General features: G+C 37.2%; 1 protein-coding gene across 1 annotated transcript; it reads left to right on the top strand.

The window, feature by feature from the left end:
* Positions 1–6,463: 6,463 nt before the first annotated feature.
* Positions 6,464–7,387, top strand: LOC121449858 (vomeronasal type-1 receptor 4-like). Its single transcript, XM_041654524.1, has one exon. The coding sequence runs from the start codon at positions 6,467–6,469 to the stop codon at positions 7,385–7,387; it is 921 nt and encodes a 306-aa protein (XP_041510458.1). The 5' UTR covers positions 6,464–6,466.
* Positions 7,388–12,357: the final 4,970 nt, after the last annotated feature.

The following is a 12,357-nucleotide window of genomic DNA, read 5'->3' as shown; positions in this document are numbered from 1 at the left end:
CCCAGAGCCCAACCCAGTCCTGGGACACTGGCAGATCAGGATTAGGCAGCAAACAAATCCAGAGTCAGTGATCTCCACACGAACAGGTACAGGGGAGTAACTGCTGAGTGAATGAGCCAGAGCCAGAGACCTCTGAGGGTCTGAATGAGAATCTAAGACCTTCAAGGGAGTAGACCTAAGCCAGGACCCCAGTGGTTTTGGGAGAGAGTCTTGGATCTCCTAGGAACTAGGTCTGAGCCAGGACTTCTGCCAGTATGGGTGAACCTGGGACCTCTGAGGGAATAGGCAGGAACGAGAGATCTTGGTGGTGCCAGGCATGAGTCTGGGTTTTCAGAGGGAGTAGGCCTATGCCAGGACCTCTGTGGGTCCAGACATTGGTCTGGGATATCAAAGGGAATAGACAGTAACCTGGAACCTCTGTGGGTCTAAGCATGAATTGGGATCTCTGAAGGAGTAAGCAGGTCCTCTGTGACTCCAGGCACACCAGAACCTAGACCTCCGAGGCAGTAGACCAGAGCCAAAAACCATTCCAGGTCCAACTCCAATCCAGGGACATCTGAAGGAGGGATTCCAGATCAGGATTCACAGAAACAGGACAAAGCCCATAACCTAGGCAAAAGAAGGCCTGAGAAAGCAAACTCCAAGAGTACAGAGCAAAGCATAAAAACACTGAGCTATCTCCAGGAACACAGAGTAACTGACAGGGTAACTAGAACTGTGACACTGAATGTACCATGAAGAACAACCATCTGAGCTTTGGATTCACTGGCACCCAGAAGACTATTTAACAGAATCTCAGACACCCCCCCAACCACACCTATTAGAGGAAAAGATGAATAGAAAAGGTAAGATCACACACTACACCACAACGAACAATACAATATCAGTAAAACCTAAACATCCTACAACAGCAAGACATGAACAACCAAATATGGATGAAGCAGAAAAAAATGACCTAAAAAAAACTTCAAGAGAATGTTTGAAACTCTAAAAGAGGAAATGAGAAATTCCCTTAAAGAAATGGAGGAAAAGACAAACAAAATTGGAAGACATCAGCAAATCACTTAAGGAAAACCAAAAAAAAAAAGAAATTAAACATATGAAAGAAACTATTTAGTACCTGAAAACTGAAATAGAGGCAATAAAGAAAACACAAACATAAATCATGAGAAAATGATAGGAACTACAAACGCAAGCATGAACAGCAGAAATGAAGAGATGGAAGAGAGAATCTCAGCACAGATGATACAGTGAAGGAAATAGACTCCTAAGTTAAAGAAAACATTAAATCTAACAAGAGCTTAATGCAAAATATCCAGGAAATATGGGGACACCATGAAAAGGCCAAATCTAAGAATAATAGGTATAGAAGAAGGAGAAAAGGTTCAACTCAAAAGCACAGAAAACATATTTAACAAAATCATAGAAGAAAACTTTCCCTACCTAAAGAAAGATATGCCTATGAAGATACAAGATGCTTACAGAACACCAAATAGACTGGATACAAATAAAATGTCTTCACACCACATAATAATCAAAACATTAAACATACAGAGTAAAGAAAGAATATTAACAGCTGCAAAGGAAAAAGGCCAAGTAACATATTGATTGAAAGTTTTGCTGGATATAGTAGTCTGGGTTGGCATCTCCCTCTGAGAACCCAGACTCATGCATGGCCCCACCAAGAGTCTCTTAATGTCTGCATAATGCTTGACCAAGACCTTCTGGCTTTCATTGTCTCCATTGAGAAGTCAGATGTAATTCTGATAGGTCCCAGTAATTCCATTGAAATGAGGAACAAAACAAGGTTGTCCACTCTCTCCATATTAATTCAATATAGTTCATTAGGCCCTAGCTAGAGCAATAAGACACCAGAAGGAGATCAAGTGGATACAAACCATAAAAGAAGTCAAACTCTCACTGTTTGCTGATGATATGATAGTTTACATAAGCAATCCCAAACATTCTACCAAAGAACTTATACAACTCAAAAACACTTCTAAGAATGAAGCAGGATCCAAGATTAAATAAAAAAATAGTAGCTTTCCTGTATAAAGATAATAAAAGGGATGGGGAAGAAATCAGAGAATCAACACTCTTCACAATAGCCACAAATAGCATAAAATATCTCGAAGTAACTCTCACAAAACAAGTGAAAGACTTTATGACACGAACTTTAAATCTTTGAAGAAAGAAATTGAAGAAGACGCCAAAAAGTGGAAAGATGTCTTATGCTCTTGGGTAGGCAAAATTAACATAGTAAAAATGGCAATCTTACCAAAATCAATCTACAGATTCAACACAATGCCCATCAAAATCCCAGCAAAATTCTTCAAAGACCTCGAAAGACTGGTACTCAATTTCATATGAAAAAGCAAAAAAAAAAAACCAGGATAGTCAAAACATTCCTGTACAATAAAGGAACTTCTGGAGGCATCACAATCCCTGAATTCAAACTCTACTACAGAGCTATAGTATGAAAAACAGCCTGGTATTGGCGTAAGAACAAACAGGAGGACCAATGGAACCAATTATAAGACCAGAATATCAATGCACACATCTTCAAACACCTGATTTTTGACAAAGAAGCAAAAAATACCAGTGGAAATAAGAAACATATTTAACAAGTGGTGCTGGCATAACTGGATATCAACATGTAGAAGAATGAAAATAGTCTCTATCACCATGCACAAAACTCAGTCCAAATGCATCAAAGACCTCAACATAAAGCCAGCCACACTGAAGCTTATAGAAGAGAAAGTGGGAAGTATACTTGAACACATTGGTAAAGGGAACCACCTCCTAAATAAACCTCAGCAGCACAGACACAGAGAGAAACAATTAATAAATGGGATCTCCTGAAACTAAAAAGCCTCTGTAAAGCAAAGGACACAGTCAACAAGACAAACCAACAGCCTACAGAAAGGGAGAGATCTTCACTAATCCCACATCTGACAGAGGTCTGATCTCCAAAATATACAAAGAACTCAAGAAATTGGTCACCAAAAGAACACATAATCCAATAAAAAAAATGGAGTACAGACCTAAACAGAGAACTCTCAAAAGAGGAATCTAAAATGGATAAAGGCACTTAAGGAAATGTTCAACATCCTTAGTCATCAGAGAAATGAAAATTAAAACAACTCTGAGATTTTGTTTTATACCTGTAAGAATGGCCATGATCAGAAACACTGATGATAACTTATGCTGGAGAGGTTGTGGGGAAAAGGAAACACCTTTACATTGCTGGTAGGAATGCAAGCTGGAACAACCTCTTTGGATGTCAGTGTGGCAATTTTTCAGAAAATTAGGAAACAACATTCCTCAAGACCCAGGAGTACCAATTTTGGGTATATATCCGAAGGATGCTCAATCGTGCCACAAGGACATGTGTTCAATTACATTCATAGCAGCTTTGTTTATCATATCCAGAACCTGGAAACAACATAAATGCCCCCTTGACCGAAGAATTAATAAGGAAAATGTGGTTCATTTACACAATGGAGAACTACTTCACGGCAGAAAACATAACGACATCTTGAATTTTGCAGGAAAATGGTTGAAGCTAGAAAACATTATTTTGAGTGAGGTAACCCAGACACAGAAAGACAGTTATCACTCATAGGTATTTTTTAAACATAAAGCAAAGAAAACCAGCCTATAAACCACAATCCCAGAGAACTTAGACAACAATGATAACACTAAGAGAGACTTACATAGATCTAATCAACATGGGAAGTAGAAAGTAGAAAAGGACAAGATCTCCTGAGTAAATTGGGAGCATGGAGACCTTGGGGGAGAGCTTAAGGGGGGAGCAGAAAGGCAGAGAGGGGAGCAGAGAAAATGTAGAGATCAATAAAAATCAATTTAAAAAGTCTATATAGGCCAGAGAGTAGAATGTGGTGGTTTGAATGGGTATGAACCCCATAAACACATGTGTTGGGTGCTTGGCCTCTAGTGAGTGGCATTTGTAGGAGGTGTGGTCTTCTTGGAGGTGTGTATCATGCTGGGGCTAAATGTTTGAAATCTGTCTCAAGGGACTCCTGTTGCCTGCAGGTCAAAATGTAAAACTCAGGTAACTCTCCAGCACTATGTCTGCCTGCATGTTGCCATGTTTGTCACAAGGAAGATAATGGATTAAGTCTCTGAAACTATAAGCAAGCCCCTATTAAATGCTTTCCTTTATAATAGGTACTGGGTACTGTGATCATGCTGTCTCTTCACAGCTATAGAAACCAGAACCAAAACATAAGTTATTCTCAGAATTTGAGTATCATCATGTTGGTGTGTATTTATTCCACATAAGGAGATGTCACCAGCTTTTCAGTCTTTTGTAACATTCACTGACATGACAGGCTACAAGGTTCTTGGTTTATCTACAAACAAGTATGATATTTTCATTCTTTTTTCTTTCACATTTTATCAATGTTATTTTCTTTTGTTTTTTATTAGCTTAAAACATCTTTTGTCTTTAAGAATTTTTCATATTTAGGGTTTTGTTAGACCCAACCCTTTCTTCCCCTCTCTCTGCCTCCATTCTAGTTTAACTGTTGCATGAACACTATCTCTCCTTCTACTCTCAAATCATGTGTATGTTCTAACCTTCCCCAGTCAATCTCATAAAGACTCTTTATAACACTCTTATGGTGCCCTTTCTAGATTCTTAGGCTCAATGTACATTCATTCCATATAAATATTTACTTCTGGCACCTATAAGTAATAAAGAACTATGTTGAGCCAGGATAGGTCCTTCTGTAGCTCTTCCCTAGGGTGTTCTGCAGTGTCAGTGAATGGAAAAATGAAGACTGCTAGAGTCTCATAAGTCTAAGGTCTCAATTATGTCCCCACTTTGTTTTAAATTCTTCAGATCCCAAGATCAATAGTCAATTTTTTTCCAGTTACTGATTATTCAGCTGCCATTGCCTTGTTAATGATTGTGTAGAGCAATTACAGATTCCTAGGCCTGCATTGTTCAGCCTGCTACTGATTTACAGTAGCTTCTGCCTACTTTTTCAAGAGTACCTCACCTACATCAGAAGATTTCCGATACCTAATCCTGCTGGAATAGTGTATGGTGTGTTGTGAGTTTACTCTGTCTACACTGCACTGAAGGGCTTTCTAACCCTCTGCCTTTTCCCTATCATTTCCACTCTATGACTTCAGGGAGTGGGGTATGATTATCACAGACACAGTTTCAATAAAGACCATAAACATTCTTTCAGTAGCTATCATGCATCAGATTCTGTCCTTCTTGTCATTCCTGCTGGCATACTTTGACTTATTTTATACTGTTGTTCCGTCTATGAGATTTTATAATACCAGGTATCCCTTTTCTCTAATGGCTCTGATATGTTTGTGCACACATGTTTGTATCTATGTGGTGCGATTTGCGTAAAGTTATGATTTAAGAAGATATCTTATCACTTAAACTATAATTCTAATGCCTTAGTATTTTTGATATGTTGTCCTATAAAAACTGTTCAGGGTCAGGTGGTGGTGGTACATGCTTTTAATCCCAGCACTCAGGAGGCAGAGGCAGGTGGATTTCTCTGAGTTCGAGGCCAGCCTTGTCTACAAGAGCTAGTTCCAGGGCAGTCCCCAAAACTACAAAGAAACTCTGCCTCAAAAAAAAACTGTTACAGGGTAAAGAACCAAATTCCATTCAGCATGATGAAACTTGAAATTGAGAGTCTGCTTTAAGTGGACATGATTATTTATTGCAAAGAAACATTTCTCACAGTGTTGCCTCTAATTCATTTTACAGGGAGCTTTAAAAGGCAATCAAACCAGAACAAGTATATCCTGCATGATAGTTTACAGAAGTGGGTGAGGAGCGATCAAACAGGATAAAAGAAGCTAAAAACATGCAGTGATTTGAGACATTTTGACTGCCAGTTTCAAGAATCGGGTTGGGTACTTTTCCAAGAGAGTCTTCAAGAAAAAAGTAGGAAGGGGAGAGCTAATTTCAGATTAAATCAAAGGGGGCTATGCATGAGAAAAGATGAAGGGTCATTTGCCATGCCACAAAGCCATAGATATATTCTCAGTGGCATTATAAATTTCTCATTCCATATCTCTAAAACGATACATTAAGCATTGATATAATTAATTTTTGGACATTGTTGAAGTAGTTTTTATTAGCATCATGACCGGATAATATTGTACTCTGAAAGTCTTGCATTACACTTCTTTATATGGACTGTCACTTTTCATTGTTACTCATGAGCCAATGTCACAGCATTCTGAATGGTTCATTTTCTCTGAAGTTTGGTATCTCTCCTTCATCATTAGGTATATTCTAATCTATTGTTCATCCTCACAGTAACATACATATAAAATAATATATATACATATATATATATATATATGCTTCCTCCTCTACTGCAGGCTGCATACATTTGTAAGTAATAATTTACCAGAAGAATAGTGGGGCCATATTCTAAAGGAAATTGCACCAAGACACAGAATGAGCTTGTGGAATCTGACTATCAGCATTATTTTGTTATCACAAACTGCGACTGGAATACTGGGAAATTTCTCTCTAATTTTCTACTATCTAATCCTTTACTGCAGAAAATTCACATTAAAGCCCACAGATGTGATTCTGATGAACGTACTGGCAGCCAATGCCTTGATCATTCTCTCTACAGGAGTGCCCCAAACTATGGCAGTTTGGGGACTTAAGCAATTCTTGGATGATTTTGGATGTGAGCTCCTGATGTACATTCAAGGATGTGGTAGGAGTGTGTCCATTGCTACTACTTGTTTCTTGAGTGTCTTTCAGACATTGACCATTTGCCCCAGGAAATCTTGCTGGAAGGATCATAAAGTCAAAGTTGAGAAGTACATCAGTTGCCACATTTTCCTCCTCTGGATCCTGTACATGTCCATAAATTTTATTTATTTTTCATACACAGTTTTCAAGAGGAACAGAAAAAATGTGTCACAGAAACGAGATTTTGGATACTGCTCCACTGTGGGGCGGGATGAAATTGTTGATTCACTCTATGCAGCATTGGTGGTTTGCCCTGAAGTCTTTCTTTCTGTGATCATAGCCTTGTCCAGTGGCTCCATGATTATCATTCTCTACAGACACAAGCAGAGGGTTCAACACATTCGCAGCACTCATGGTTCCAGTAGAATGTCGCCTGAGTCCAGAGTCACACAGAATATTCTGATCCTTTTATCTACCTTTTTGGCTTTTTATACTCTCTCGTCTATCTTAAGAGGCTGCATTGCTATTTTAAATAGTCACAACTGGTGGCTGGTGAGTATCAGTAACCTGACTTCTCTGTGTTTTCCATCTTTTGGACCCTTTGTTCTCATGAATCATTACTATATTGTGTCCAGGCACTGTTTTGTCCTGATAAGGAATAAAAATCACTGATTTTCATTTTAATTACAAAATGATATGTTTTGATTGGTATCCAGTTGTTTGCTGACCTGTCACACTCATAAAGTTAACACAGAAAGTTAAGTAGGTAGCACCTTATCTTTTTAAGATTAACTGAAATGAATATGGGAGTATAGTCAGCTGATTGGATTAGCAGCCTTAATGAGCTGTTCATATTGTTTGAGGCCCACCATAATCTCGTAGCTGAGAGTGTCTTTACTTTGACCACCTGATGTTCGAAGGACCCAGGAAAAAGCTGTCAATAAAAGTGACCTATTTGTGGCTTTCATTCTGTCAGGAGTTCTTGGCTGTTTGGTGGTTTCACAGACAGATATGTGTTCTACATTCTACCCTAAAGGAAAACTGAAATAGTTCTTGGCAATTAACTTGTTCCTCAGGAAGCCCTGATCATTAAAGAACTGCTCTAGCCTATCCCAATACCAGAAAATAAATAGGCTTAATACATTCCACTTCACATAAAAATTAATAATAATGAAAGGGGGCTTTGGTGTATCCTGAATTTTGTTTGCTATTATTTTATTGAGAATTTTAGCCTTATGGGTATTGACTCATTTATTTCCTTTATTGTTGTTCTATCTTTATCTGGTTTGACATCAATGTAATGCTGGCTTCATAAAAAGAGTTTGAAAGAATTTATACAGCCGATACGGTAATCTGTCTTGGGGTTTATAAAAACAATGGAAAATGGAACTACTATTTGACCAAGATATTTCACTCCTGGGTCTATATCAAGAGATTTCCTTATCATACACATTTTAACATCCATTTTCATTGCTGTTCTATTTATTATAGCAAGAAAATAGGGCCCGCTTACATAACCAAAAAGAGAAAAATAGAAAAGTAAATATGTGTTCTTAAGTAAAATTGACTATTAATTGACCACAGTAAAAGATGAAATCACAAATGTGTAGGAAAATTGATGCACTTATAAAAGATAATTTTAAGCTAAGTCACAAAATCTCACAATGAAACAGGATCACATGGTCTCCTTCATATGCAGATCCTAGCCTATAATGTATACATGTATATATGTAAATGGGTACCAGTACAACTTCATTATAGCATTTAGAAAGGATACTAAGAACATAGAATTAGGTAATGAACAGGTAAATGCATCCATGATTTCTCAAAGAGGATATACGAATAACTATTTTGTATTTTTTTACTTTGACATTTTTCATTTTCTGGTGCAAAGGGGCATAAAAATGTAATTGCTAGTGACAATGTAAAACCCCAAGCAAAGCTGTATGGCTTTAGCATTGCTATTCTAACTATATAGAAGTTCATTGAAATGGACAGAATTTTGGCTTGGACAAGTTTTCCTATGAATGGATATTTCATGGTTACTCTTTAATGCTTTTCTTTCTAATTTCATTATAATAAACTGTGTAACGGCATAAACGAATGCAGACAGATTGTAAAAATGTATACAGCTTTAATGGTGAAATAGACTAACAGAACCACTGTTCCCGCGGAGACCAGGAAAGCAGAAGCAAGCGCTGTGAGCATGCTCACCAGATTTATAGGTAAACATTAGCCCGAGGCGAACATGCCCCCTAAGGGGCGGGACTTATCCCTACATCTCCCCTTTTTGTCTAAATAAGACAGAACTAAACAAAATACAACTATATACAATAATAACAAATAATAAATATAACAAACAATATTGAGAACAAAAGTTTTGCTAAACATTCTATCTCAAGGAGTCTAAATAATGTAGAGAGTAACTACAATTATATAATCTTCAACTCCATCAAAGATCCGAGAAGGGAATAAATATTACTTAACAAACGAGATATATCCAAAATGTGCAACAATTGACAGAGACAACTGGGCAATCACCCAAGGTCTCGTTTGCAATGTTGAGTCAACCAACTTTGGCTAAAGCCTAACATAACTGACGTACCATTATTAAAGGCAAGGAACTTTTCAAAACTATCTTACCCTGTCATGGCAGGATATGACAGTCCTGTTTTATCCATTGATGCACTCTCTGTATCTCTGTCAGTGGTTGAGGTATGGGCATTTCTTTGCCCAAAGGCCAGTTCTGCCAAAAAGAAAGGCTCCAGGTGGAGTGTCTTTGGTGCTCAACATTCTCTCGGGAATAAAGCAGTGTTGCCAGGAGCAATTGTGTCTCACTATCACAAAACTCTGAGTTAGATTAAAGGCCATTTTCTACACCTCTTTGAAGAGGTCGAAGATTATCTATCTATATTGAGTATAATCTCTATATATCTAAAGAACCTGATTAGTCTAATTATAAATGACAAACTTGGATGACTATTAATCTATATAATCTCAATATCTATCTAACTTAAAGACTAAGACAATAAACAACTGTGTAACAAATGAGGATAATGACCTCCAAACATAAACACTGTACAAATATACATTGCAATATGGTAAATATATATATATCAATACACAAACGTTATATAAGTGTCTTAATCAGAGGTAGAAATGTACACTGCAATATGGTAAATATATATATATATCAATACAATATATGTCAATACATAAAATATGTTTTAAACAGAGGTAGAAACATGCATGCATACAATAGTCAATATAATTTAACTTTGTATCAATATACAAGAATCGATACCAATATATTTGTCTAAAAACAGTAACTCACAATTATATATCTATTATCCCATCATTCCCTCTTTTTTTTTTCAAAATGATCCCTGAGCTTATAAAATTCCTCCCCCAACCTCCCAACCCCTAAATGATGTCCCTAAACCCAGGGGCAAACTTTACTGGGAGAGGGAACGTCGTCCTCTAGAATTACTTCCAGCTGTCATGGGGGCGATGTTCTTTCTGGGGCATCCTGTGAAAGTAAAATGATGGTTAAATTTCAAGATCAATGTCTTTTAAAATTGCAAATAGTCTCTGAGTATTTTGTGGAGGTCTGGCCAGAATGTAGTACAAGATGTGCACCATTTCAGCTAACCAAGTTGGGATCATCTTATGTAGCTGGTACCCAAAACAGGTCTTGTAGTAGCGCTATCAGTATCATGATATCATATCAACCAGGTAGAGTTGTTGTTGTGGGGCCCCATCTTCTTCCTGGAAACTTCAAATGTCACTTCGGGAAAAACTCATTGTTCATTGTGAAAAACTTAAACATTAATCATATAGACATATATAGATATATAGATATATATATTCAATGAAAGACATGATAGATATATTCAATGAAAAGTATGATAGATACGAAGAAAAGCAAAGATGTTTTCTAAACTCATATTTCTTTCTGTCCCACATCATGGCTCTTGACATAAGACAGAAACTCTGGGTTTTTCTCTTACTAACAGGCTTGGAATTGGAGAGGGACTGAGCCAGAGTCCAACTTCAAAACCAGCTCTACATATTTATAAAGAAATGTTTAATAAGACATATATATAAAAAATTAATACTTACAAAATGTGTCCATCCATCAGTAATTAAATATTCAGGGTCCCTTAATTTCTTTGAAGAAGAGTATTTTCCTGTGGAGATAAGAAAAGAACCATGCCCCCAACCTATCTGTATTTCTTACCATCAGTATGCTCGTCATCCTTGTGAATGAATTGTTATTTATCTTTTCCAAGTGTCTTCTCTTCTTCAAACCGAACCTTTATTAATTTTGACGGTATCCACAATTTTCCTCACCTATGGAGATAAGAACAAAACCCCTTCCATTGTGAGGTCAACACATCCTTGAAATAAACTGGTTGATTTAGTTCAGTAGACTTTTCCATTATCCAATGTCTTTCTGCAGCCGTTGTTCCCTTCTCATTAGCATTGAGAAAATTCAAGGTTAACAAAGCATTATGTAACCTATTTCTGGGGGTGTTTTCCACCCCTTTCTGTTTGTTCAACATATCCTTTATAGTTCGATTTTATCTTTCTATGACTGCTTGACCTGTAGGATTGTATGGTATACCTGTAACATGCTTGATATTGTAATAATCAAAAAACCGTTTCATTTTCCTAGAGACATAAGCAGGACCATTATCTGTCTTTATTTGTGTAGGTATACTCATGATAGCCATGACTTCTAAGAAATGAGTGATTACTGAATCAGCTTTTACTGAACTTAAAGCAGTTGCCCACTGAAAGCCTGAATAAGTGTCAATGGTGTGATGAACATATTTTAATTTGCCAAATTCTGCAAAGTGGAACACATCCATCTGCCGGATTTCATTCCTTTGGTTGCCCTTTGGATTAGCCCCTGCAGGCAGTGGCATTTGGTTATAGAAAGAGCAAGTAGGGCATTTCTTTACAATCTTCTTAACTTGTTGCCATGTAATAGAAAACTCTTTATTCAAACCTTTGATATTAACATGATGTTTTTTATGAAATTCAGAGGCTTGTAGCACACTACCAATCAATAATTGATCAATTTCTGTGTTACCTTGTGCTAGAGGACCTGGCAGACCCGTATGGGATCAGATGTGTGTTATGTACATAGGGCAAAGCCTGTTCCTGATCAAATCTTGAACCTGGAGAAACAATCAGGTTAGTTCTGTATCATCAGGAATAAATTCAGCAGTTTCAATATGTAAAATAACTCTTTCTGTGTATTGTGAACCAGTAACTATATTAATAGGTTCTTTAAAATCCCTTAGCACCATAAGAATGGCATATAATTCTGCCTTCTGGACAGAATCATAAGGACTTTGTTCTACCTAAAAGTCTTCTGATTTGTAACGTGCCTTCCCTGATTTATTTTCATCAGTATAGAATGTATGGTCTCCAGTTATTGGAGCATCACGGACGATGCGAGGAAGAATCCAAGAAGTTCTCTTTTTGAAGTTAACCCTCTTGCTTTTTGGATAGTTGTTATTAATGTCTCCCAAACTATTAGCACAAGCTCTTTGCCATGGTTCATTATCTTCCCATAATTTCTTTAGCTCATCAGCAGTGAAAGGCACTATAATTTCTGCTGGGTCTATGCC

The sequence above is a fragment of the Microtus oregoni genome, unplaced genomic scaffold (genome assembly GCF_018167655.1).
Source record: "Microtus oregoni isolate MIOR12 unplaced genomic scaffold, Mior012 000006F_ref0000085, whole genome shotgun sequence".
In the NCBI taxonomy this organism is placed as follows: Eukaryota; Metazoa; Chordata; class Mammalia; order Rodentia; family Cricetidae; genus Microtus; species Microtus oregoni.
The sequence above is the reverse complement of the archived record's forward strand: the minus strand, read 5'-3'. Positions and strand labels throughout refer to the sequence as shown.